This window comes from Haemaphysalis longicornis, unplaced genomic scaffold, assembly GCF_048455015.1.
Source record: "Haemaphysalis longicornis isolate Haplotype H1 unplaced genomic scaffold, Haemaphysalis longicornis Haplotype H1 scaffold_3, whole genome shotgun sequence".
Lineage (NCBI taxonomy): Eukaryota > Metazoa > Arthropoda > Arachnida > Ixodida > Ixodidae > Haemaphysalis > Haemaphysalis longicornis.
In genome coordinates, this window is record NW_027526335.1 from 144,116,076 (window position 1) to 144,140,181 (window position 24,106).

General features: G+C 45.4%; 1 protein-coding gene across 1 annotated transcript; it reads left to right on the plus strand.

The window, feature by feature from the left end:
- Window positions 1-498: 498 nt before the first annotated feature.
- On the plus strand, window positions 499-19,172 carry LOC144175114 (uncharacterized). Its single transcript, XM_077704195.1, has 5 exons — window positions 499-664; window positions 1,317-1,705; window positions 6,965-7,092; window positions 11,304-12,056; window positions 18,311-19,172. Exons 1-5 carry the CDS (start codon window positions 598-600, stop codon window positions 19,101-19,103), a joined length of 2,130 nt encoding a protein of 709 aa, XP_077560321.1. The 5' UTR covers window positions 499-597; the 3' UTR covers window positions 19,104-19,172.
- Window positions 19,173-24,106: the final 4,934 nt, after the last annotated feature.

The window sequence follows — 24,106 nt, forward strand, 5'->3', positions numbered from 1 at the left end:
CAAACACGCGGGTGCTGCAAGCAAGCGCCATTCCGAAATAGCCAGCATCGTTTACCGTGACGCACCACATGATTTTCCACGCTTTCGGGAAAGTTAGAAATGATTAGGAAGCCTCTATACAGCAATTGTGTACGCCGGCTCCGCATGGCATCTTTACTGGCCCGTCACTGTGGAGGTTTTGTTACTGCGCGCTCAAGGTTTGAAAACTTCACAGACAGTCTCTTCTAGTGCTTTCCTCTTTCCTATTAGCCTGACGGAGTGGCCGCACGTACCAACATCCGCTAATCGATTCTTGCCTCCGCCTAGCATTTCCTCCGTGTCCAGATACCAGGCCGCCACGGCTCCCCGCACTACTGAGTGCAGGGCCGAAAGGAGTGTCACTATCTCCTTCGCCGAGAGCGCTCGCCGGCTCGGGTTCCTCGACCCCTCGCTGAGGCCGCCACCCGCTACTGATCCGTGCAACTTCGGCAACGATGCGACTTGCAGAACGTCAGCCCACGTTGCCTCTGCCGTGGTCGTCAAGACAGTTCTGCTGCCCCTGCAACACGATAGAAACACGTCGCCCCTCTATGTTGCACTCACTGGTGAGACCGCGAGATGCCGCCACTGACTCAACACCGCTTTTCCACACGCTCGGCCTGTCCGCGCGCTTTGTCGACCAAAGGTATGTGCAGCAGTGTGCGATCGTTTTGAATCTCTTTTGGCCTCAGGACTCTTTTAAGACTGGCCACGCGAAGACAGAGAAAAATCTTACAGTGTCAATTTAATTTCATCGGCCTCAATAAAACAAGCTTGTGCTAAGCGAAGTGTTGACAAAGAACGTTTAGACAGGAGTTCGAAAACAAAATCCAATTGCTCATGTCAAATGTTTAGCAAATTCAATTAGTGAGTCACTGATTGATTGATTGATGGAGATAGTGGGTGAGTGAGTGAGTGAGTGAGTGAGTGAGTGAGTGAGTGAGTGAGTGAGTGAGTGAGTGAGTGAGTGAGTGAGTGAGTGAGTGAGTGAGGGAGGGAGGGAGGGAGGAGGGGAGGAGGGGAGGAAGGGAGGGACGGAGCGGGACACAAAAGCAGTACTCACTTCTGAAGCCACAACCCAGAAAAATACGCCAAGCGGAACAGAGAATAGGCGTTGTTGGTCTTCAGCTTATATGGTCCCTGGTATCATTGCGCTTTTGGTTTTATTGGCCGATTTGAGTTGCCATATTAATTGAGCCTTTTTGGTTGTTGTTGTTGCTGCTTGTGCGTAACCAAACGCCCATACTCTCGAAATGATGGCTTGCTGATTATTGTTTTCATTCTTTCTATAATTTCAGTTAAGGCCGCTGGTATACTCGCAGCTGTTTTTGCTCTCTGCTTGCTCCTGCTGTCTGGACGTCATGGTCGGCTTAGACCAGCGGTGCAAGACTTGGAGAACGGGATGCAGATGGATACAATTCCACTTTTGAGACGTGCCGGCCGAGGTGATGTCAACAAGGCTACGTACGAAGCAGTTCTCTCGCGCTCACTGACAAAGCAACCTTCAATGTCAGTCGATGAGCCCACTTCGTCTCAAGTGGAACTCACGTACAAGCGGTTCATTATCGACACGCCGTCATGCAAGATACCAAAAATAGACCTTTTCGATCTCAGCATCGCCCATCATGTTAGCAAGATGGAAAGAATTGACTGCTCGAAGGATTTTCCAAATCTCACATTCACAAAGGTAAACAAAACCTGTTTCCACGTTACATTAAAATGCAATATTTGTATGACACCCCAAAATATAAAACTGCCGTTTCTGTTATTCTCCCTCAAATGACGTAATCGACATTAAATTTTCGGTCCAAATGCTTTAGAAGTTAAAGAATCCTGAAATCTTTAGCAAAGAACTGTACGACGACCTGATGCAGATTTCCGGAAAGGCAGTCAATCCCCATTTGGTTCAGTAGATTCTATAAACGTGACCAAAGGTACCTTACTTGTTCTTTGTAACGTGTGTGTATGTGACTCAGCACATATATTCTTGCTTCTTAGGCGTTCTGTAACGCGTTGCTCATATCAAGATACGCACACCGGCTTCAGAGTACGCGTGCAGATTTCGTGTGGTAGACCTTCCAATTAATTGCACTATAATTTTTTGATTGATTAAACTCTTTGACTGAGGCAAACTCTATTGATTATTCCCTAAATAAAATGGTTGCCAATACACCACTTCTTGTATGTGCTAAAAGGTATATTAAGGATATAAGGGCGTAAGGCCATGGTAAGGCTATAAGGGTATAATAAGGGTATCAGGGTATAACATGGGCTTGAAACGGCTCAACGGCTTTGAAGGACGCGCACGGCGTTTTTTGTGCTTCATCCACCCAGTGTTTGCGTACTAAAAAACTGTTGTGATGCCAAGAAAATGTATTTAAGCATTTTTAACCATAGCTCAGCGACTGCGGCGTTGTATGCCTGAGCGCGCTGGCGCGGCTTCTTTAGTGAATTCAGCAGCCATTTTTCTGGGGCGAGGAATGACTATAACGTCTGTGTGTAGACATTTCAGCGGGTGTTAGCGATACCAAGTGGTTTTTATTTGATTCGTAGCCTTCCACGGCGATTTGGCTCACAGCCTGACCGCTGGTGGAGTACGTGATATTTCAAAAACATTTGCATTTTTTGCCGGCTGTTGAGTTTTGCAGCGGTTCGTTTCTTCGAACAATCTTTTATTGCTCACAGTTAACACTTTATTAAACGACCTCATGAACTGAAACCCTTCCCGTCCCACAGAGGTATAACGGGTAAATTAAATATATCGAAAACGGATGTTTGTATTTAAAATAAAAATGAAAAAAGGTAAATAAACAAGGTAATTACGCAGAAAAGACTCACTAAAGAGCACAGATAAATACAAAAGATCTAAAAGTTATTATCACGTTATTATCTGCTGACTTTGTTTCCGCGTGTGTGTGAAATTGTGACAAAATATTTGAGGGGGTAGTATTGTTGAATATTAGCGTTATTGCGTATAGTCATTTCTTCTAAAATTTTTAATGCTTTTGTATGTTTTATTAGCTCTGCTTTCCTTCTTACGAGATAATTTCTGTGGGTATTAAGAAGTTGTTCTCTGTGTTTGTTTCTTATTGGGCAGTCCTGTCAATAGTGGTCGAAACTGTCTGCTGGTAGGTTACATTTATATACGTTATTATTTGTAATGGCGAACCTATGAAAAAGACGGAAATCTACCGTGTCCAGTGATAAACTTCGAAGTGTCATACTTGGTGGGAAAGTGGTCCGGAATTTTGTGGATATTCTTTATCCATTGAAATGTGTAGCTTTCATTTCCTTCTTGTTGTCAATCAACATTCCAATGTTTTCTTAGGTTCATCTTGAGCTGTTTTTAGATACATTGTAATCAAATAGGGCAGTCAATTTTCTCGCCATATTTTGATGCTTTTTCAGCGATTTCGTCCGCTATTTCGTTACCGGCATTGCCACTGTGAACTTTGTTGCAAGTTAACGTTATTATAACCTGTTTTGCTATTTTGTTTAGCATTTCTTTATTTTTAAATATTTTTGGGTTCCGATTATTTGGATTGCTAATTGCTTTTACGGTTCATAGTCTATCAGTGTACAACTGTACGTTACCTTCTTTGAAACTAGTTTGGAGGTATTCAATCGCTTTTAAAATCGCGATTTCTTTTGCCTCAAAGTTATTGCTGTACTCCGGCAGTTTGTATTGTTTGGTTGCTGCTATTTTGCCGGATTATCTAGAGTTATAAAAGCTGCTCCTATGTCGGTTTTATCTTGCGAGCCATCTGTAAATACTACAAAATCTGTCTGCGAAATTGTTTGAGTAAGATACGTAAAAGATATCTTATCTCCTGAATGCAGCTGCCATATATTTGCTTCGTTACTAATTTGTTCTCCCGTAAAAGCGTGGGTTTTCCGGGTGAACAATTTTACGGCGAAAAATACGTTAATTGTTTTGATTTCTTTTTAGACCATCAGATGAATTGGTGGGACATTAGCTATGATGTTTAAGGCCGGATTGGATACTGTTTTAAATGCTTTGGTAACTTTAATAATGCTTGTTCTTCGAATAATACTAAGCTTTTTTCTCATTAGTACCTGTTTCTTATACCATATTGGAGCGGCATCAACTATGATTCTTTCTATAGCTCTGATATAAATTTGTTGTAGGTGTTTGCTGGTAATCCCACAGTTGTATTCTGTAAATTTTCCAAAGCTGTTTATTATTTGGTTTACTTTTTCCTTTACATAGTTAATATGAGGGATAGAACTGAGCTTGTTTGCTATATAGACGCCTAATATTTTAATTTCTTTAAAGAATTTTGGATTTTTGTTTCCTAGTTTGATAATGGGAGGTCTTTTGATGTACCTGTAACCTATTACAAATGTAAGTTCTTTGTCTATCGCCCAGTTTTCTATTATTTTGAGCGCTTCGGTTGCATTTTGTTCGGTATTATTTTTTGAATTGCCTCTTATTACTAAGGTTATATCGTCGGCAAAAGCCTGAATATATACATCGCTAGGAAACTTGCTGTTTAGGAGATCTAAAATTGTTATGTTCCAGAGTAATGGACTTAAAGGTGATCCCTGCTGAGAGCCTGACTTAAGACAAAGTTTAATTGTTGATTTCTCCATGTTATGGATAATTTTTCTATTTTTAAAAAAATTATGAGTCGAAATGATCCGATTTCTCAGACAGCCTGACTTTTTTAGAAAATTCCCCGCATTTCCCCGAGGGGAAGAATGTGAAAGTGCGAATGCACGAGTTGAATTTGCGCGGTTCGGTAATGTTCGCGAAAGAGAGATCACACACACACACACCACTACAAAGAAAGAAAGATGCATTTATTCACAGACACCTATTTGTGTTGTCGTTGTACTTGATTGCTAGAGCGGATCTCAGCTTTGAAATTTCGTGTCAGTACTCCTTTAAGCAGGTGCATTAGCCCTTCTCACGCCCGATTCTTGGCCAATCCCCCACGTGGGTATGTGTCATGTCAGCGGCCAGGCAGCGCGCGCCCATCTCCCCCCGTTGCCAAGGTAGACGAGAAGATTCCTGACCAATTCCCCACGTGGGTATGTGCCATGTCAGCGGCCAGGCTGCGCGCGCCCATCTCCACGTGCGCGGACATCGCCGGTGGACGCTGATTCAGGGTCGCTTAAGAAGTGCATTGCACTTAAAAGTTTACAGTGATGGACGATTTGATACAGTGCAAATCCGTTCTTTATGTCTAAAGAAGTGACAACACATACCGCTTTATCAAATCTCGCTTGATCAGTTTTCTTTCTTGCCGACGTGTTATGGGTAAATCCGAATTGTTTTGTGCTATGGAGCTTTTTCTTGGTTTAAGTAATATATTCGGTCTTAAAAACTTCTCCGAAATAAACAGGCAAAATGGAGGCGACAACGAATGACCTAACGAACAGATGGGTTGTGGGAAGTCGGCGAATCAAATATCGCGGCGTTCTATCACCGGCTATTTGGAAATACTGTCCGTACCTAGAATTTATTTATTTATTTATTTATTTATTTATTTATTTATTTATTTATTTATTTATTTATTTATTTATTTATTTATTGAATACCTCCATTAGAATTGCAATTACGCACGCAAATACAGAAAAACAGACTAAAAAGTACTATCAAGAGAAAACAGTACAGACAACAACCGGGAAATCAATCTCCGATTTTTTCGAAATTGTAATAAAACACAGACGACATTACCAAACAGCCGGGGCCAGCAATGTACTACGGCAGCTACGGCAGTATCAACAGTGTTGTCAATGAACGTGAAATGTCTTAATATTCAGTTAGCCAGTCTTAAGGAATGCTTTCTTCTCAAGGAATATGTACGGTTGGGGCTTGACGATTCCATAAAAAATGGGGTTCCCCGCTGTGAGACGGAGCATAGCCGGGCGTAGAGGTAAGTGGCGCTGGCAACCGAAAATAAGCAAAGCAATAACAAAAAAAAACGTTTCCAGCCCAATTATACCTAAACACTCGTTTCAAGGGCAATGATACGTGTTTTCGGTTTTGCATCTTCCCGGTACGTGGCACCTCATTTTTCCCGTAATAATCCCGTCTCGAGCAGCACGTTGGGGCTTCATATCGAGCTGATGTGCAGATCAGCTATATTGAGGATATCTTTTTCCAACCGAAACTACCAAATGACGGCTTAAAAAGGACACCAGTCGCCTAACGATGTTTCTAACGCTGAGCAGTTCACTCTACCAAACTTTGCGAAAACGTGCATGGGCACTGTTTTAATCTGTTTTATTTTAAGGGTCTTCAAGTATACCCTTCCTTAAGTGAGCGGTTCCTAATGCAATTGCTTAAGGTTCTCGTAAAACAATGTATTCACTCTTGTTATTAATTCAGAGAAAACAGAGCACTGTAGGTAGTGGTTTGAAAGCCTTCTGTCGCAACTGGAACATCCAGGTATGTGGGAATGGATTGTTTTGTGGACTTCGTATTTCGCATTAGGAGAACGGGCACAGGAGATAGCATTCCAAGAGGGGGAAGAGTCATACTTCCATCACTGCGACAGCGAAATCCAACACATCTGCACGTGACGATGGAGACAGTTGCATGAACTGGACAGAATGTCCAATAACGAGGCGAAATACTAGTCTAAAACTAGAAAATGAATTTGGTGACGTAAAAGTAGCAGTGAAATCAATGAGGATCCGTGTCTTGATGTTATGTTTACGACGGAGAAACGCCGAATCAGGAAATCGAATATTTCGTGTTCGCAGTGTTTTTGCCATTTGCAAGTCTCGAGCATCCCTTTGCATAAAGGTGGGTGCTGATCTTCGAGTAATATGGCCGCCATGCCTTTCCGAATGCGGAACGGTTCATTCGCCATGCGTGAACCCTGCGTGGCAGTTAGTGAGAGATCGCGTGCCTTATACTGCGCTAACCACCTTAAATCACCACATCGCGTGATGCTGTTTTGCATTCTTTCAGGGCGACCGGATATACATTAACGACCATGTTCTACCGCAAGCACTCAACAAAACGCCGGTGCTTGGCATTCATTGTTGCTATAGGCCCTTCTTCCGGACAACGAAGCTACAAAGTGACAACGATAACGAGTGTGTATGAGTAGTTCCTGTTTACTAGATAACAGAGCTTTGGGTAGTTTGTGACACCTTTTGCGACCGATTCTATCTAAGGTTAAAGAGACAAGAAAAAACGGAGCATCAGTTACGTTAACTTCTACAAAGGCTCATAGGTAATTGCGAAGTAGCTTTCAACTCTCTCAATTGCTATCATACTGAATGCGCACTTCTGTTGAAAGCTAACACCACTACAATTTTGAACATGGAAGGTATTGTTCACGTCGTTTATGCCAAAATATGACATTCTACTTCAACGGTGTCAAAAATATGCTGTATCAACGTAAAACATAGCGTATTTGGCCATTCATTCTAACCATGGCCTAATCAGTATAAGAGTTGTTTATTCTGCAGTCAGAACAAGAAAGACTTTGTGCTCTAAAGGGAAAAAGAAATTGGCTATTGGCACCACTTCGGAGTCAGGCGATCACATGCCTTAATAGCAGAGCGAGTAGGCTACAAAGCCTTCAAGTGTTTACACATCCCGGTAAAGAACAAATCTTGAAAGGACACGAAAGTGTGAAAGGGAGTTCGTTTTTATTGGCTGATCGGAGTCCCAACCCCACACACACAGCACTGGTGGAATCGGCAGTTAACAAACAGCGCACAAAGTGTTGAAATCGCAAAGGCTGGTACCGCCGCCTCGTACATCTTTTCGCGCTATGGTTTGCACCAGCACGCGTTATTTCCAAAACGGAACTCGTGGAGCCTGTGTAAGTCCGTTTTGTGATAATAAGCGGCACAGTAGAGAAATCTACATGTAATATAAGTGTATCTTGTGGCTCAACACATGCATGTAAAAATCCCACGAACTCCCCATTTGTAAGCGTTGCAAAACAAGCAGGCATCTCTATACCACACAGCGGTATTTGTTTCAGTTTCGTTTTCGATCAGATTCTCAGCCGTAGTGAACAACAATAGTCAAAATATTTACAAATATGGGCGCACAAAGAACCGATTCTTCTTACATCCGGTGCGGTTAAATGTTTATAGGACAAACAAGCATGAAAACGGCCTAATATTAGCGGAAGCTGCGAGGTAGTGAATCTTGCTCTGAACATATGCTTCTAATTACTACACATTCCCGCAGCTCCCTATTTGATTGGTGTTTGCGCAGCCCTCGGTGTTCCTTTGAGTCGTACTGTTTATGTTGCGATGAAAAAAACTGCTAACAAAGAGAATAGTCAGCCTTCATTATTAGTTCTAAAAAATAAAGCTAAGAAATCTCCCTGCAGGTAACGCAAAACGTTGTTCGGCAATGAATGTCACCTTTGAAATTCCGACGGTATAATAACAGAGAACAAAACAGCGAAAGAGTATTCAGTGCAACGAAAACTTGTTTCTTCTTCTTGCCGTAAAGACAATGTGACTGTGAGACTACTGGTATACCGCGTAGCTAACATTGCAAGGAAGAAACCGCAGAAATTTACGCACGCGCGTTCCATGGGCCTGCTTAGGAATCACGTGAGGTTGAACCGAGGGCTGCACATCACCACCAAATCCAGTTGTAGCTTCTCTTTGTAGCTTCACGGTGCACGGTGCAGGTCAACTACAGTTATCAGTGCTCCCTCAATTCAGCAATCTTCGAGATCACTCATTCCTTTTGAACACTCATAGTGAAAACACCCCATGTAACTCGCGGCGGCCTCACATGGGTTCGAAACTAAATTTGACGACTTTGCTCTATAAAACAGTTGTGGTTACGCTACTACGCTACTCCCTAATGTAATATTTGTGCCCAGCGAACTGCAGTCTTCTGGGTGACGGTGCATACCTGCTGCGTCTCATGAAGTGATTCCCGCATCAGCGAACGCACGAAGGCGCGCGATATACTCTGGCGTTGTCTCGTCGCGCTTCGCCGCGGGAAACCGTGTTTCGCGCCTTTCCCTGTGCTTTCATCATCCGCTTCCCACCTCGTTCTGTCTTCGGTGTCCTATTCCTTCTCTCGGTTATCTCGGAGCGCGCCGCTGCCGGAGAGAAGGCTGGCGCTATCTGGGCATACCACCCTGCTCCTCCCCACACTTTCTTCATACTTTCTTCCCACGCTTTCCCGCTCATTCTGTGTAATTTCTTTTTGGTGTTCCCTACATTTGCTCGGTTACAACCAAGGACGACGGCGCCGTGAAACCACAGAAGCGGGCGCTTAAGGGCTGCGCACTAAAAAGCCGACATTATCCAAGCAAAGAATACGGATTGATTTTTTAGTGAGCAGCACTTAAGCGCCCGCTTCTATGGTTTCACGGCGCCGTCGTCCTTGGTTGTAACCGAACAAGTTAAGGGAACACCAAAAAGAAACGACACAGAACGAGCAGGAAAGCGTGGGAAAAACGTATGAAGAAAGTTTGGGGAGGAGAAGGGTGGTATGCCCAGACAGCGCGAGACATCCTCTCGGAAGGCGACGCGCTACGAGATAACCCAGACGACGAATAAGCCACCGAAGATAGAGCCATCAGGAAAGTGGAGAATGAAAGTATGGCAAGAGAAGCGCGGTGTGGTCCTCCGCGGCAAGGCGCTGCGAGAATATGCCAGTGAATACCGCGCGCCTTCGCGCGTTCGCTGATGCTGCGATCACTGCGAAAGGCGCAGCAGGTATTTGACGTCACGCAGAAGACCGCAATTCACCCTACGCCCAAATTTCGCTGTAGGGAATATCATATTCGTCCGCCGAATTTGGAGTGATTTTACTTATTTATTCATTAAATAATACTGCCACCCCGAATAAAAATGGTTGTAGCAGAGTGGTTAATACATAGATACATAGATACGTGCTGTTTAAGAAGGTGGTTGGGCCGGCGTACGTACGTAGAAAAACGTCTCAAAGCGATGACGTCATCGCACGCGCCGGCTTTGCATCGCCGCGCTCGGGCGGGACAAGTGCCCCCACCTGTCGGAGACCCGACACAACTGATACAAGCACGGCTTCGAAAACGCGTTGTCGGGTGTCTCGCTGTATCATATGTTGAGACGACTGTCGCAGTTTTGACGGTGTAAGGACACGAATTAATGCCAACATGCTACGTGCCATAAGGCCCACGAGCGAGAACGGTAATGAACTTCTTAAGAGTCCCACACGCCAGACCACGCACACCTAATGGTGGGCAACGAACGGTGGCCACAGAACGAGTTCAAAAATTTTGAGCAAACCCTAGTCCCGCTATGGCCTTTGCTACTCTTGGAGATTCACCGCAGAGCCCGTGGGCACGCGTAGATTGTACATACGTTGATGACCGAGTATTCATGAGTATTTGGGGATCTCACGACGGCACCACGCAGAAATCTTGACCGAGTCTCGAAGCATAACGACGCAGAAAACTTGCAGGGTCTGTAAGCATAACCACGCATAAACTCAGCCGAAAGAAGAATAAGCTAGCCAGCTTCGCATTTATCCCAGTGTTGGCGCCACTAGTGCGATTTGCCAAATTTAAAAATGGCAATGAAATGAGTAACGTGTACTTTATTAGTAAGGCGTTTTGAATTCGTAACGTATGACTTGGTTTCTGAAAAGTGCAGACATAAAGGATCCCGTAGTCTTCTTATGAAAGAGCTAAAAAGGAAAATCCGTATGACTTTCCTTTCTCATTGCTATTACGTACTTTTTTATTTATTGTTTTTTCAGACAAACAAGCAACAGTATCAATATGTTCGCTATTTGTTACATTGCAATCAATGTACATGATAGCTGCGTCGTAACTGCCGACGTCAACCATTCCATGAGGACGACGGTTTGTAGAGAACGGCGCATTGTTACTGACTTTTCTGGTAAAGAAATGCGACTAAAACAGCTCAAAAATACCTCCTAGCATGTTCTACACATTTAAGGCTTCAGCACAAGAAAGTATTAAGTAAATGTTTATAACTATTTTCTGGTTCGCTTTAAAGTTAGCGACTTCACATGCGACAGCAAAAGGAACTTTCAGTATGCAGTTAACGTGCCACGATTGTGTTGGCGTTATGTTTGGTAGTCTCGTACCCTCTTCATGTGTTGGTGCTTTCTTGCTCCGTCATTTTCTTTGGCGTTCTCTCAAGCCATCTCAAGCGCTGTTCGCACGTGTGAGTTTTAAAGATGTGCTTTTCGTAAGGTGTGTGGCTTTGCAGATGGAGTTTGGGTGGGCCTTGTATGGCCATGAGCCGGCTAGTTGGAGTGCCATGAAAACAGAAAATTCCCGCGAATGCTTTCTCTTTTGCAGGTTTTTAAATAGCTCCCTTCCCCTTCTAAACGGGCAGAAGATGCCGTACGAGTTCATCAAAGTAGAGTGCTTCAATGGCGGCACCCTCTTCTACGCCAACTACCACGCTTTCGTCCACCCCAAGCCATCATATCAGCGCCGATTTAACGAGTCGTTCAAGCCTGAGAACCCCGGCTACCAGTACAGTGTTCTCATCGTTGGTGTGGACGGTGTGTCTCGTCTAAATGCACACAGGCAGTTCCCGGAAACTGTTCGCTTTCTGAAAGAGCGGATGGGCGCTGTAGAGATGCACGGATACACAAAAGTTGGCGACAACACGTTCCCCAATCTCGTACCACTCCTAACTGGACTCACCGAACAAGAGCTCGCATTCGGAATCTGGTCGGAGAACGACTTCCTGGACAGTCTGCCCATAATATGGAAGTCTTTTGCGGCGAATGGTTGGTCCACATTCTACGCCGAAGACAACCCCGAAATCTCAACATTTAGTTACTTGAAGCAAGGCTTTCTGGAGCAGCCGACTGATTTCTATTTCAGGCCTTTTATGCGAGCCTACGAATTGGACTTTGGACATAGACAGACGGAAAATTGTCACCTGTGTGTTGGCGCTCAGTCGGAAACGGAAGTGCTGCTCGAATGGCTACGTTCGTATACGCAGATGATAGTGAACTGGCCGTCGTTTGCCTTTGCCTGGCTCAACAGTGCAACTCATGACGACTTTAATGGCGGATCCCAAGTAGACCACCTACACAAGTAAGTATTTTTTCTCAATAAGCCTTGGAACCGCCACGGGGCACGTCACTGGCCGATTCATTTGTTATTTACGCTTCCTACATAGTTTGTATGAGGCTTGCAAAAGTAAGTGTAATCCGTCCAGGGCTGTTCAGCGTCGTATGAAGTGGAACAATGAGTTTGAAAGTATACAGCAAAAATGTTTTCAAGGTGCGGAAAATGTTGTGCAGTTGCCGCTTTGACGCTGTGCTTAGGCGCTAAATCTAGCAATCAAAGAACTAGATCATTGGAGGCAGGAAGCTCTGTTGTGTCTCTAATAATTGCGGTTGGTGAAAGAAAATCAGAATGTGACAGCAGGACCTTTTGACAGGAAACGATGATAAAGAAACGATGGTGTGCTCGTTGAGGATTGACAGCCGGCGGGAGGAAAGTCAGACTTACATCAGTTTGCTTAGAGTGATTGAAGCCGGGGGCGTGGTAGGGGTGCCGCTGGTGCTCCGTAAGGACGATGCAGGACTTGAGTGATGATTTTGGCAACGAGGGAATGTGATACGGAGGGAGTCCTGCGCCACTGCTCCAATATGCCTCGAAAGTGCGATTACAAAAAACACATCAAACAACAGCCCTTGGTGAATGAAGGGGAAAAAGGCGAAGCAAGAGAACAATTGTTAGTTTTTTTTATAAAAAAAAGAATGAATGCAGTTATAAAAAAGAAGACTGTGAGTAGCCAATTGGAGCTAAACAATCTATAAATCAAGTCCAAATCTCAGCGTAAAATTGCGGGGAGGGGGGGTAGCATTTGCAAAGAGGCGAGGTAGCTGGTTTTGAACGCCTGATTTGTCTGGTGGGTGGCAATAGAGCAAAGATTATCAGTTTCCCGTAGAATCGATGGAATTACAACAGGTTCTAGGGAACTTTATTCATGAATTAAACTAGTCTGTCCGAATATATGGTCCTCGGAGCGCGGAATGCTTGAGCGAGAGGTTGGAGCGGGTAAAGACAGTCACAACAGCTGTCATTTCACATGTATCCTCCCAGATGGTGGAGTCATAAAATATATTGCCGTAAGAAATGAGTTTGCCGCAGGTTTGCTGTGTGAAATGTAGTAATTATTTCCTAATAATTGTGAAGAACAGATATTTGAAGTAAGTGTCTCGTTGATTCCTGATATCAAATATTTTATCCAGCACAGTATTTCTTCGCCGGTCTTACAAAACCGTAATTTTATTTTGGGGGGCCGAAGCTCCCTAGGCTCGCGGGCTGTCGGCGTCTCCTGTAGTCACGGTACTAAAACACCAGGACACTCGTTTTCCAACGCCTCTAGCTAGAGCGTAAAGAGTTCTAAAAGAAATGTGGTTTAAAATAAAATAACAGGTTTAAAATAAACTAACATGATTTAAAGATTTGCGGAACGCTTCCGGTTCGCTCCAGCAATCGTCAAGCACAAGCAGAAGCTGTTTGTAGAGGGGTTAACGTTTGTATTCCACTCACGTACCCACCGGCTCTCGACGCTAGGCCTGATCGGGTCGGGTGGTAGGTCGGAGCAAGAAAAGGCATACTTACCTGGTGACGGGGCCTTCTTGATCCCCGAGGATCACATCTTGAATCACATCGTTTTAAAACACTAAAATATGCCTACTTTTTGCAGCAGCCGTTGAGACTACACGGGGGAATTTTTGGTTGCTCATGCGTCTTGCCACTAAGATGGCTTAACGTCGCGTTCGTACAAGCCACGAGAAGCACGGGCTGTACGTCTCTCGAGAGTTTTAGCCAGACATCATTGGCCATCCATAAGCCGTAGTAACTAGCTCGTTACATGCAGCTGTCCTGTGTTTGACAGTGCCCGGCCACCGACTATCGCCAAGGCTGCTTGAGAGACCTCCTTCCACAGCGAACTATTCTTGGGTCCCACGCTCGCTCGCGAGGCTGTCTGAGACTTTATTAGGTTCACCGTTTACGCTTAGGCCCTCAATGCTGTGCCCGCCCGAAATTCGTTTGAAATTGATAATTGCTATATTAAGTGCGAATGCACTTCTTAAGCGAGCCTGAAGCGTCCGCCGCCGTCCGCATTCCGCCGCCGTCCGTATATAACAACAGCTGCGGGTGCGCGCGCTCCTCGTCTTGCTTGGCAACAGGGGGAGATGGGCGCGCGCTGCCTGGCCGCTGACATGGCACATACCCACGTGGGGGATTGGCCAGGAATCTCCTCGTCTTCCTTGGCGACGGGGGGAGATGGGCGCGCGCTGCCTGGCCGCTGACATGGCACATACCCACGTGGGGGATTGGCCAGGAATCGGGCGTGTGAAGGGCTAATGCACCCGCTTAAAGGAGTACTGACACGAAATTTCAAAGCTGAGATCCGCTCTAGCAATGAAGTACAACGACCACACAAATAGGTGTCTGTGCATGACACATACCCACGTGGGGGATTGGCCAGGAATCGGGCGTGAGAAGGGCTAATGCACCCGCTTAAAGGAGGACCGACACGAAATTTCAAAGCTGAGATACGCTCTAGCAATCAAGTACAACGACAACACAAATAGGTGTCTGTGAATAAATGCATCTTTCTTTCTTTGTAGTTGTGTGTGTGTGTGTGATCTCTCTTTCGCGAACATTACCGAACCGCGAAAATTCAACTCCTGCATTCGCACTTTCACATTCTTCCCATCTGGTAAATGCGGGAATTTTTTTATTTTGAGGCCGTTGATTCGTACGAAAGCACGGCCAATTTCTTAATATGTAAGAAGACTTTTTCGAGTACCCAAGGCGAAAAGTGTAATACCCTGTGTCTGCGCACAAATGCTTAGTTGGCGAAGTTGAGACATTCTTTGCTATAGTAGTGTAAGTGTACATCATTCCAGGAAAAAAATTACACCGTCTTCCCGTGGATAACCCTGATGAGGATGCGAAATATCATGTGGGTTCCGTGTGATTCCATTGTGTTGCCGTTATGTTGAGTGATCTGGTGTTCAGTAGCGCCAGAGGGAATTTCGCGTCCGGGTCCGCACCGGTGTCAAAGGCATGCAAGTACTGTTGTGTTACGGTGAGTAGGCGGTGGTTCTCGAGGCGCCGAAACTCGGTTGGTGATGTAAAGGTTGTTGAAGTTGGTACACCGGCTGAGAGCAACGTACACGCCCTCCTCTTCGCAGCTTTGTCTTCTTCTCCTCCTTCAGCGGTTGCCCTACGAGCAGATGACGACCATGGTTGAACGCGAAGCTATCTCGTGATGAATTAGCAACGTACATGCTCTCCTCTTCGCAGCTTTGTCTTCTCCTTCTTCTTCTTCAGCGGTTCCCCTACGGGAAGCTGACGACGGTGGTTGAACGCGAAGCTATCTCGTGATGGATTATTTGGTTGGCCAATCCCTAGGGGCATCTGCCACAATCATCACCAGAGGCGCTGCGGACGGCGCACGGACGTGTGACATCCCCCCGACAAAGAGATGCTTCGCATCTAATACAAAGAAGACAGATATATGTAACAAAACTAAAATCACGTAATATGGCTGCCGATACTAAAATGTGAAAACATTAGCTTTTCGTATACCTAAATCTGGCAAACATGGTCGGTTGCACGAAAAGGAAGTTTAAAAAACCAAAAACTGATGATGGAGTGATGAAGTGGCAACGGTCTGACTTATCCAACGCCCTGACGCCATCACTAAAAAATAGTAAAAAAATATCAAGAATAAAGCATATTATTCTAACCCTAGGTAGTTAAAATGCACTAACAAAGTTAGCTGTATTTAATCTAGCGCCACCATGCGAATCACTAAACAAAAATCAAAATACAAAAAGGGAAATAAACTGACTAAGCCACAAAAGTCACTCCATTCCGCCGTCCTCACTCGAATAACAAAATTGGTCAGAACGAAGAGAAAGACCACGCCACCAAAAAAAAAAAAAAAATTGGCGCAGGCTGCCATAGTGGTGCAAGGCTGGAGATATAGCAGGATCTTGCGTCTCCTCTCCCTTCGTAGGAGACCCGGCTGTTGTACCTCAAATGGATTTCCGAACATCCCGCTGAAAGTTCTCCATGACTGGCAAGGCCGGATCATTTTGCCCGCCGCCTTTCACATCCTTCCCAAAGTGAGCCGCGTTAGCACGGGGTAGCAACTCGCGGCAACCGACTTCGCTAACTCGGCGTCCGTAGCGCGAACTCGGCGCCTACGCTCCCGCTACAGTAGCAAGTGAACTGGCTAGGAGAACAGCACGCGAGAGGTCACGCCACAAACGCTGGGCAGTGTGTTCTCGAAGGTCGAGCTGGCCGAAGCCGGGCGCTCCTCACGGGGCGCACTCCCACGTGTGCTCGGTCTTTTTCTTGGTACTTTTTTCTGGTAACGCAATACGGAGGAACTAAAAGCTCAAAGAGCTGTGGTGTTAAAAACGTACGGGTGCTGAAACTCAACTGTCGTAAGAATACTTACACGTTAGTAGATCATTTCTAAAAAATCTGCAATCCTTCAGAGAATTGTATACCAGTGCACAAAATTCTTACGCCGCTTGTCTAGTGTGGGCTCTTTACACACGGATTTTGCTGAGTGACCAAAGACGTTGGTGTATTTTATTTTTAAAGTTTTTTTTATCTTCGCCGGTGATATAAATTTTTACCAATATATCGATAAAGTGCCTTTACCTCGACAATTTTTTTTTTTCGCAGATGCGACAGGTAGTGCAGGGCTGGTCCGTTGTTGCTGTTTTTTATTCATATTTTCAACTTCCTTTTACTTGCCTGTTCAGTTAGGCTTCGGTTTTAGAACGCATTGATACGATGCAAGTTTTTGTCTGCTTCCGGTTATACTTGAACTTCCGCATTTTATAATAATCTGGTTTTTCCAAATTCTGTTTGGCAAAATTATCCCCATTTACCAAATATAACCCGTAAATGTGTTACTTCAGCCATGACGCGATGTTTTGTGAAAATACAGGGCGTTACATGTTTCGCTTACTTTCGATATTTTATATTCGTATTTTGAACATTTTTTGTGGGCTTTTTTGTTTAGACTTAAGTTTTTGGAGGAGATACACACCATGCATACTTTTGATTTCGTTAGATAATTTTTGCTAAATGTTATTTTTTGTATTTTCCTTAGTATGTGTTTTTTTAAATGCTATTCGACAAATTATCTGTATTTACACATTTAGAACGACTAAATGTGTTGGCTCCGAAAGTTTTACATTTTTGTGCAAAGGCAGGGCGTTGCAGGCTTCGCTCAGTTTTACTATTTCTATTCGTATTTCCAACGTTCTTTGGCGGGGTTTTTTTTCACAATATTTGGTTTATTGGAGCAGATATATAAGATGCGTGTTTTTTATTGTGTCAGTCCATTTTTGCATTCTTTTATTTTTATTTTTGGTTTTTGAAATTTGGTACGAGCACTTCCACTTTATCTCCACATACGCTATTATAACGTATAATTTTGGTACTTCCGCCACAGATTCATTTTTGTGGGAATAAATGGAGCTACGGGGTTTGCCGATTTTAAATATTTTTGTATTAATATATCGAACGTTATTATGCGGGGTTTTTTGTTTAGTCACCGATTTTCGGAGGATGTGTAAAAGGTGCATATTTTTTACTTGGCGTCGTCATTTTCGTAACACGTTTACTGTTTTCGTTCTTCTGATTTTGGTTTTATAAAATCTCTTGAACCAATTATCCGGATTTACACTGATAAACGATTAAATGTGTTAATTGCGCCAGCTATGCTTTTTTTGCGAGTGCAGAGCCCTACACGGTCCTGGCTGGGGCGGTACTCGGCAAAAAAATCACCACCACCCCCACCATCATCATCAGCCTATCTACGCCCCCTATAGGGCAAAGGCCTCTTCCATTGATCTCCGATCACCCCGGTCCTGCACTAACTGTGACGAATTTATCCCCGCAATCTTCCTGATCTCACCTGCCCATCTAACATTCTGTCACCCCCTGCCACGCTTGCCTTCTCGAGGGAACCCTTCTGTTACCCTTGATGACCAACGGTTATCTTGCCTTCGCATTCATGCCCTGCCCACGTCCATTCCTTCGTTTTAATTTCTATTAATATGTCCTTAACACGCGTTTGTTCCTTGACCCACTGCGCTCTCTTTTTGTCCCTTTATGTTACACCTATCATCTTTCGTTCCATCGCTCACTGAGTCGTCCTCGATTTAAGTTGAGCTCTTTTAGTGAGCCTCCACGTTTCTGTGCCGTAGCCGGCAAAAAATACTACGCATTAAATATTTTCTCGGGCCTCCGCCAAGTTACTAACGAAAACACTTTTCTCACATTTACAGGTTATTTTTCGAGTCTCTTCACCAAGACGCCTACCTGGACAACACGATCGTGCTTTTCTTGAGTGATCATGGGTACCGCTGGGATCCCGTCAGGACCACCTATGCCGGAATGCTAGAAGACAGGCTCCCAGCGCTGTTCATCTCCTTTCCTCCCACCTTCCGCCGCCACCACCCGGAGATCATGCGGAACATCCACATCAATTCCAGGCGTCTCATTACTCCATTCGACCTGCACACCACATTGGCCAGCCTGGTCAACTTCGACGGGAAGCCAAGGCCGTTGGACCTGGACAGCTACCCTGACCATCACCACGGGCCTATCGTGGAACGAGCAGTGAACCTCTTTGGCGAAGTTCCTTTGAATCGAAGCTGCGAAGACGCATCTATTGATGAGCAGTGGTGCACGTGCCGACCGACCATAGCCGAGGATCCGAAGAGTGAGGGAGTACTCTTAGCTGCGACGATGTTGATTAACCACATCAATAGGATGACTGATGCTTACAGAGTTTTATGCGCACCTCTTACAGTTGCCGCGGTTGAGAGTGCTCGCGTACTTGTGCGGAGCTCGCTTGCAAACGCTACGGAGTACGTTCTGCAGGTAAAGACGTCACCGGGTGAGGCCCTATTTGAGGCCACCGTGCGTCTGCATAGTGACGGACATCCCGCGCATTTGTTGGGGGATATATCGAGACTGAATCTGTACAGAGGCCAAGCGGACTGCGTGGAGAGTGCAAGCATAAAAAAGTTTTGCTTTTGCGTTTCACAGGTAACAAATATGGTTCCGGCGCCCTAGCGAACAAAAATATACATGGAAGTTGTATGTTTCACTCTATTTATTTTGCACTTTAATAAATATGTCGAACCTGAAGACTGTGGCTGTTATTCTGTGATAAGGCGAGTGTTGCTGTATTTTAAATAAACTAATGAAAGTCAGATCACGTGATAGTACAAAATGTTATGAAACTAAACTGAAAAAGCTAACAAATGCCATTACAGTTTTTACTTAATTCCTATATTTCTTCCAATTAAACTGTTGTGTCTTTTTTAGGTTTGGTGTAGCCCCATATCTGTGTACATCTGAGAGGCATGTTACCCTTGCAGGGCCACAATGAATGTCTTCTGATGTTCCCACCATGAAATATGTTGTGTCGGAACCTACACCGTATGACGGTTTCAATATGTTTCGTAATTTTAGTATAAAATCGACCAGTCTAGCATGAAACTCCGCAAACGTTTTTGCACAATTAACACCATGCTCCTCGGAGAAGGCAAGATTTTTGTAGCTACATCGTTTGAAATGGCCTTCTAAAATTGCAATAATTGGCATAACGTGCTCAGATAATTTCTCATTTATACGAGAGCAATCTATTTCATGTTGAAGTGTTTCGACAGTCAAGACTGCAATTTCGGTCTCAGCCCTCTAGGCAGTAGTGCTGGCCATAGTCGTTGGCTTCGATTATTGCGGGCCACCCGGATTCAACATTCAACGAACGTTGAATGTTGAGCTAGTTGGTTCGCCATTATTCCGTATTTAAAAAGAGCGTACAAAGGGGAAAAAAGAAGCAAATATAAAACACAGACAGTGCTGTTCCGGTTTAGTGGGCTAAAGATTCTGGGCGCAAAAATTCAGCGATGACCACATAACGATACGCGACACAATGGTCATTGTATCGGGCATCTTTCTCTAGTCTTCGTCTCTTTTTTGCGCAGTGAACATTTAGCACGGATTACAAGCTCGCCAAAACCTACACCTGGTTAAGGTTGTGTGTGGCTGTCCCGTTCTCCATTTGTCAGGTTGTACACGTTGTGTTCATACGTATCAATGTGGTTAATTCACTAGGCGTGCGGTAATTCCCAGGTTTAATGATTTTGTTTCCACTAATGAAAGAAGGCTGGCACGAGAAGAAAGAAGGATGAAAATTTTTTGATGCCTGTACAGGCCTATGTCGGACAGCACAGACACCTTCACCCGTTGCTTTCACTCTTCGACTTTAATATGTTTAAATTTCATCGTTACTGACCTCGTCCTCAGTCGAAGCAGCAATAAACGTTTATTGGCTTATGTCCCCCAGCCGATAAGGTTACATAAGAACAACCACTGTGTGCCTAAACTCATCTCGCAGACCGGAGCAAATGATCTACGAGGGATGTTATTGTCTGAGCAACGCTCCATTCCCGGTGTTACGATTGAGCCCGCCGTGGGGCTTTGTCTCAACACTCCTTGGCTGTGCGGCGAAGCCTCCACTACGTGCGCCCTTCATTCCGGCCCCCCGTGTCGGTGACTCATGTCTATCACGTTTCGACAAGCCGGGGTACCTCGCGCCTATCTTTCGGCTCGTTTCAAAGCTTCGGCGGTTGCCGGCAAGGCAGGCGTCAACGCGCCCCAAGGACACGGAAGCCCCGCGTCCGCAGCAGAGTCCTCCTCTCTCCCCTCTCTCGGACTCAGCGTGCGCCGCAACTATCGACTGCTGACGAACTCGGGAAAGAGTGTGGTGTGTGTCTGTGACGTTCGTGGCGTGCGCACAATCTAGAGGGAACGCTGTTTTGACCATTGGCGCTTTTGGGTATAAATACGAGCCCCTCAAGCGCTATAACTCCTTCCAGTTTGAGCAGCGAATCAATGATGTCACTCTGCTCGATTCCTGTACTGTTACCTCGCCTGTTGAGGCGTTGTCCTTTGGCTTCGGCTCATCTTTCGCTATGAAGTAAACAGTTACGTTAGCATTCGGCTTCTGGACTTCGGCTGCAACAGCGGCCGGCCGCTCGCTTCATACCACGCTACCAAACGTATGTCGGAGGCGGCGGAGCTCGACTCGGGTCGGCCTTCCCGTATGCAACACCGGCCGCTATTCGCCTCTCTAGCGTCTGTCTTAGAATTTTGTTTGAACCTTTCTTCATAAGAATAAAGCCGTAAATGCGGCATATGCTTGACATACCTTCAGCAGCTTGTTAGGAAAGTCTTTTGATCATATTGTGCTACTTTGCTACCCAGTTAGGCGTGTAGTATGCGTACATTCATTCTTCTTAGTGTTGTAAGAACATCTTTCTTTTGTGTCTTTACTATCTTTCTTTGCCTGCGTTTTTCATCACTTAAAACGTTACACTTTCGGCGTTCACCTTCTCACGCGGTCATTTCTGTGTTTTTACTCGTACTTGATTTCTCTGGAAAACACGCCATTTATTTTTTTTGAACAGAGCGCAAATTTCATTCGCTGCCACTGGGTAAGGTGCGGAGCGTTGAATGTGCATATTGGCTGTCAGTAACGGCTGAACGAAAACTGGTTGACGGTGGTTATTCAGAACATCGCCAAACGTACCTGAATCACCACACGCGACCCCCGCGAGCAACTATGGCGACAACTATAGCTTTCACAGTGCTTGAAAACGCGAAAAGAAGGGTGAAACCCTTTATCGGAAGTGTTGCAGAGTCCGTTTAAAACGCCGGATACTTCCGTCCAAATTTGCCATGGACGCAAGCTTGTTTCATTTCTAATGCGAAAGTGTTAGTCTGCTTGTATCAGAAAAAATGGCGGTGACAGTTGAAGGACGCGAAAATCTTGATTCGTGGATAGAATCACGACGCATGCGAGCCATGTGAAATGCCGGAAAGATTATAATCACGACTGAGTCACTGCGGTAATCACGTGTCGTCCATGTGTTCTGCCTTTGGGGCCTCCGCTTGTCCACCGGAAGCAACACGTGTGAAATAGATGCGGAGCCGTGTACCCCAGCGCCTACTCCTGCTCGGATATCAGTTTTCACTGCCGACGGCGAAGCTTAATCATTTGTCACCCAGTTGTTTTACGTTGGCTGAGGTGCACCGCTTTGGTTATATGGAAATCAAACATTTGCAGACTAGAGCGTCTGCCGCTTATTCTGTGTAGCTGAGCTCGAGCCGCTTTTCTTCCTACGCTACTATGGTCAGTTATACAGTTTTTGCCTCATCACTGCAGCAGGCTGAAAAAAGAAAGTGTTTGTATTTACGTCCAGCCCTGTACTAGTCTCGGCTCTCGTAGTGTTTTCCTAACTGCACTACTGAACAGATTTAAAGGTCTTCAGCTCCTTCTTACTTTGTATTTCTGGCGATCTGCAGGTGCATACAGTCGCAACAATTACCATCTTTTCTCTACTGCCGATGAAACATTGCTCTGAGCCAGCGCTCTTCAGTTCATGCAGGCTTCACCTTCTTCCCTTAATCATAATTACTATCCTCATCAGCTTATTTATTCCCAGCCTAAGGCTGATTTCATGTATATCCTCTCAAAGTCTAGCTTAAATATAACTATCGCTGCCTGTGACCTGCTGCAACAATCGTAATTTGTCCCATACCTGCAGGTGCTTTTCCATATCATTTGTATAGCCAACATCATATTCACGTTAGCGCGTTCTTGGAAACAAGGCTACTAATGTGTTTTAGCAGTCAATGGGAGCTGAACTGGCTATTAGATGCGACGCTCAGAGCATCTCTTGTCGGCGGCCCTGTCCTTCCTGCGCGCGTCCGTTTTGTCCGCGTGCGTCCATTGTTGTTGTCCGCAGCCACTCTCCCCCTCTCCTGTCCGATAGCGAACACTCTCGCGAGGGGCATTGGATTGGATTCGATTGGATTGGCTTGGCTTGGCTTGGATTGGCTTGGATTGGGTTTGGATTGGATTGGATTAAAGTGGATTGTGTTGGATTGTGTTGCGTCATAGCCGCGGCACTCTCTTCGCGGTCTCCTTTCCTTTGGGCGCGCTGCGCATATAACCGGTGTGCCGCTCTCCAGTGGCCTTTCGGCCGACGATTGCTCTCCGCTTGCTCTTGAACCCCCCTCAGCATCGCATCACACCAGGGTTCCCGCGAGGGGAGGTGGGCGTAATTTTTAATGTACAGAGAACCCTCCTTACAACGATCTTGCCAGTACAGAGAGAAGGATTCGTTATAAGCGATATTTAGCTAAACGGGGAAGGATTTGCAGGTTATACACCGGAGTGTAGACCACAAAACACTCAGATTAAAGCGAGAGACATCATTATAACCAGTGCTTATCTATTTTCCTCGCCATTTTAAACTGGGCGTCTCAAACAAGGCGCTTATTTCCTGCCCTGCAAAGATTGCGGCCGGGCAGAAATTTTTCTTTCCTATCTCTGTACCACATGGTATGGGAGTGTCAGAAAACCCCATCCCTTACCCCAAATTCTCACCCAACGCACGAGCAGTGGGCGGGCCAGCTGGCCACGACCTCTCAGTCCAGCTTAGCCTGGTGGAGAGGGCTAGGGCAGCCAGCGCGGATCAGGGCTCCCCGGACTAGAGGAGGCCCCCCGCTGGGCGGCCGTCCAACCATCAGCGCCTGAAGCTCGTCTACATAAAGTCTATCCACTCCTATCTGCACACATTTACCGTAACGTGTTGATGTAACTTTATTATGCTCGGTACCTGGTGACCCGTGCTTGACAACCTATTTTGAAGCTTTTGGTAGATTGTGAGGACACGTTAGAAACGGGAAAAATCACTGAAAACGTCCCAAACTGTGGCAATCCAACGCACCTGCAGACGGGCATGCAAGCTGGGGGAGATACCCCCCTAGAGGCCATTCTGTTATGCAGGAGTACTTATGCCCGGACGCGCACGCTGCATGCTGGTGAAAACCCTTATACTCTGGCTGTAGCTATGAAATGCAGCGCTAGTTTGCCAGTAAGGGTTCTTTCCTCCTGTAGTGCGCGAATGCTATGGAAATGAGCCTTGTGTACAAATTTTATCGTGTGTCGCAGCAGAGGCTGAGAACGTCATTAAGCCCGTTCGCACTTTGCCATTCTGCAG

Bases quoted from the DNA above. Each gene is read 5' to 3' on its own strand.
- LOC144175114 (XM_077704195.1), top strand. From the start codon at position 598: ATGCCGCCACTGACTCAACACCGCTTTTCCACACGCTCGGCCTGTCCG. The intron at 665-1,316 runs GTATGTGCAGCA...CTATAATTTCAG, and splicing joins GCGCGCTTTGTCGACCAAAG to TTAAGGCCGCTGGTATACTC. The intron at 12,057-18,310 runs GTAAGTATTTTT...TCACATTTACAG, and splicing joins CAAGTAGACCACCTACACAA to GTTATTTTTCGAGTCTCTTC.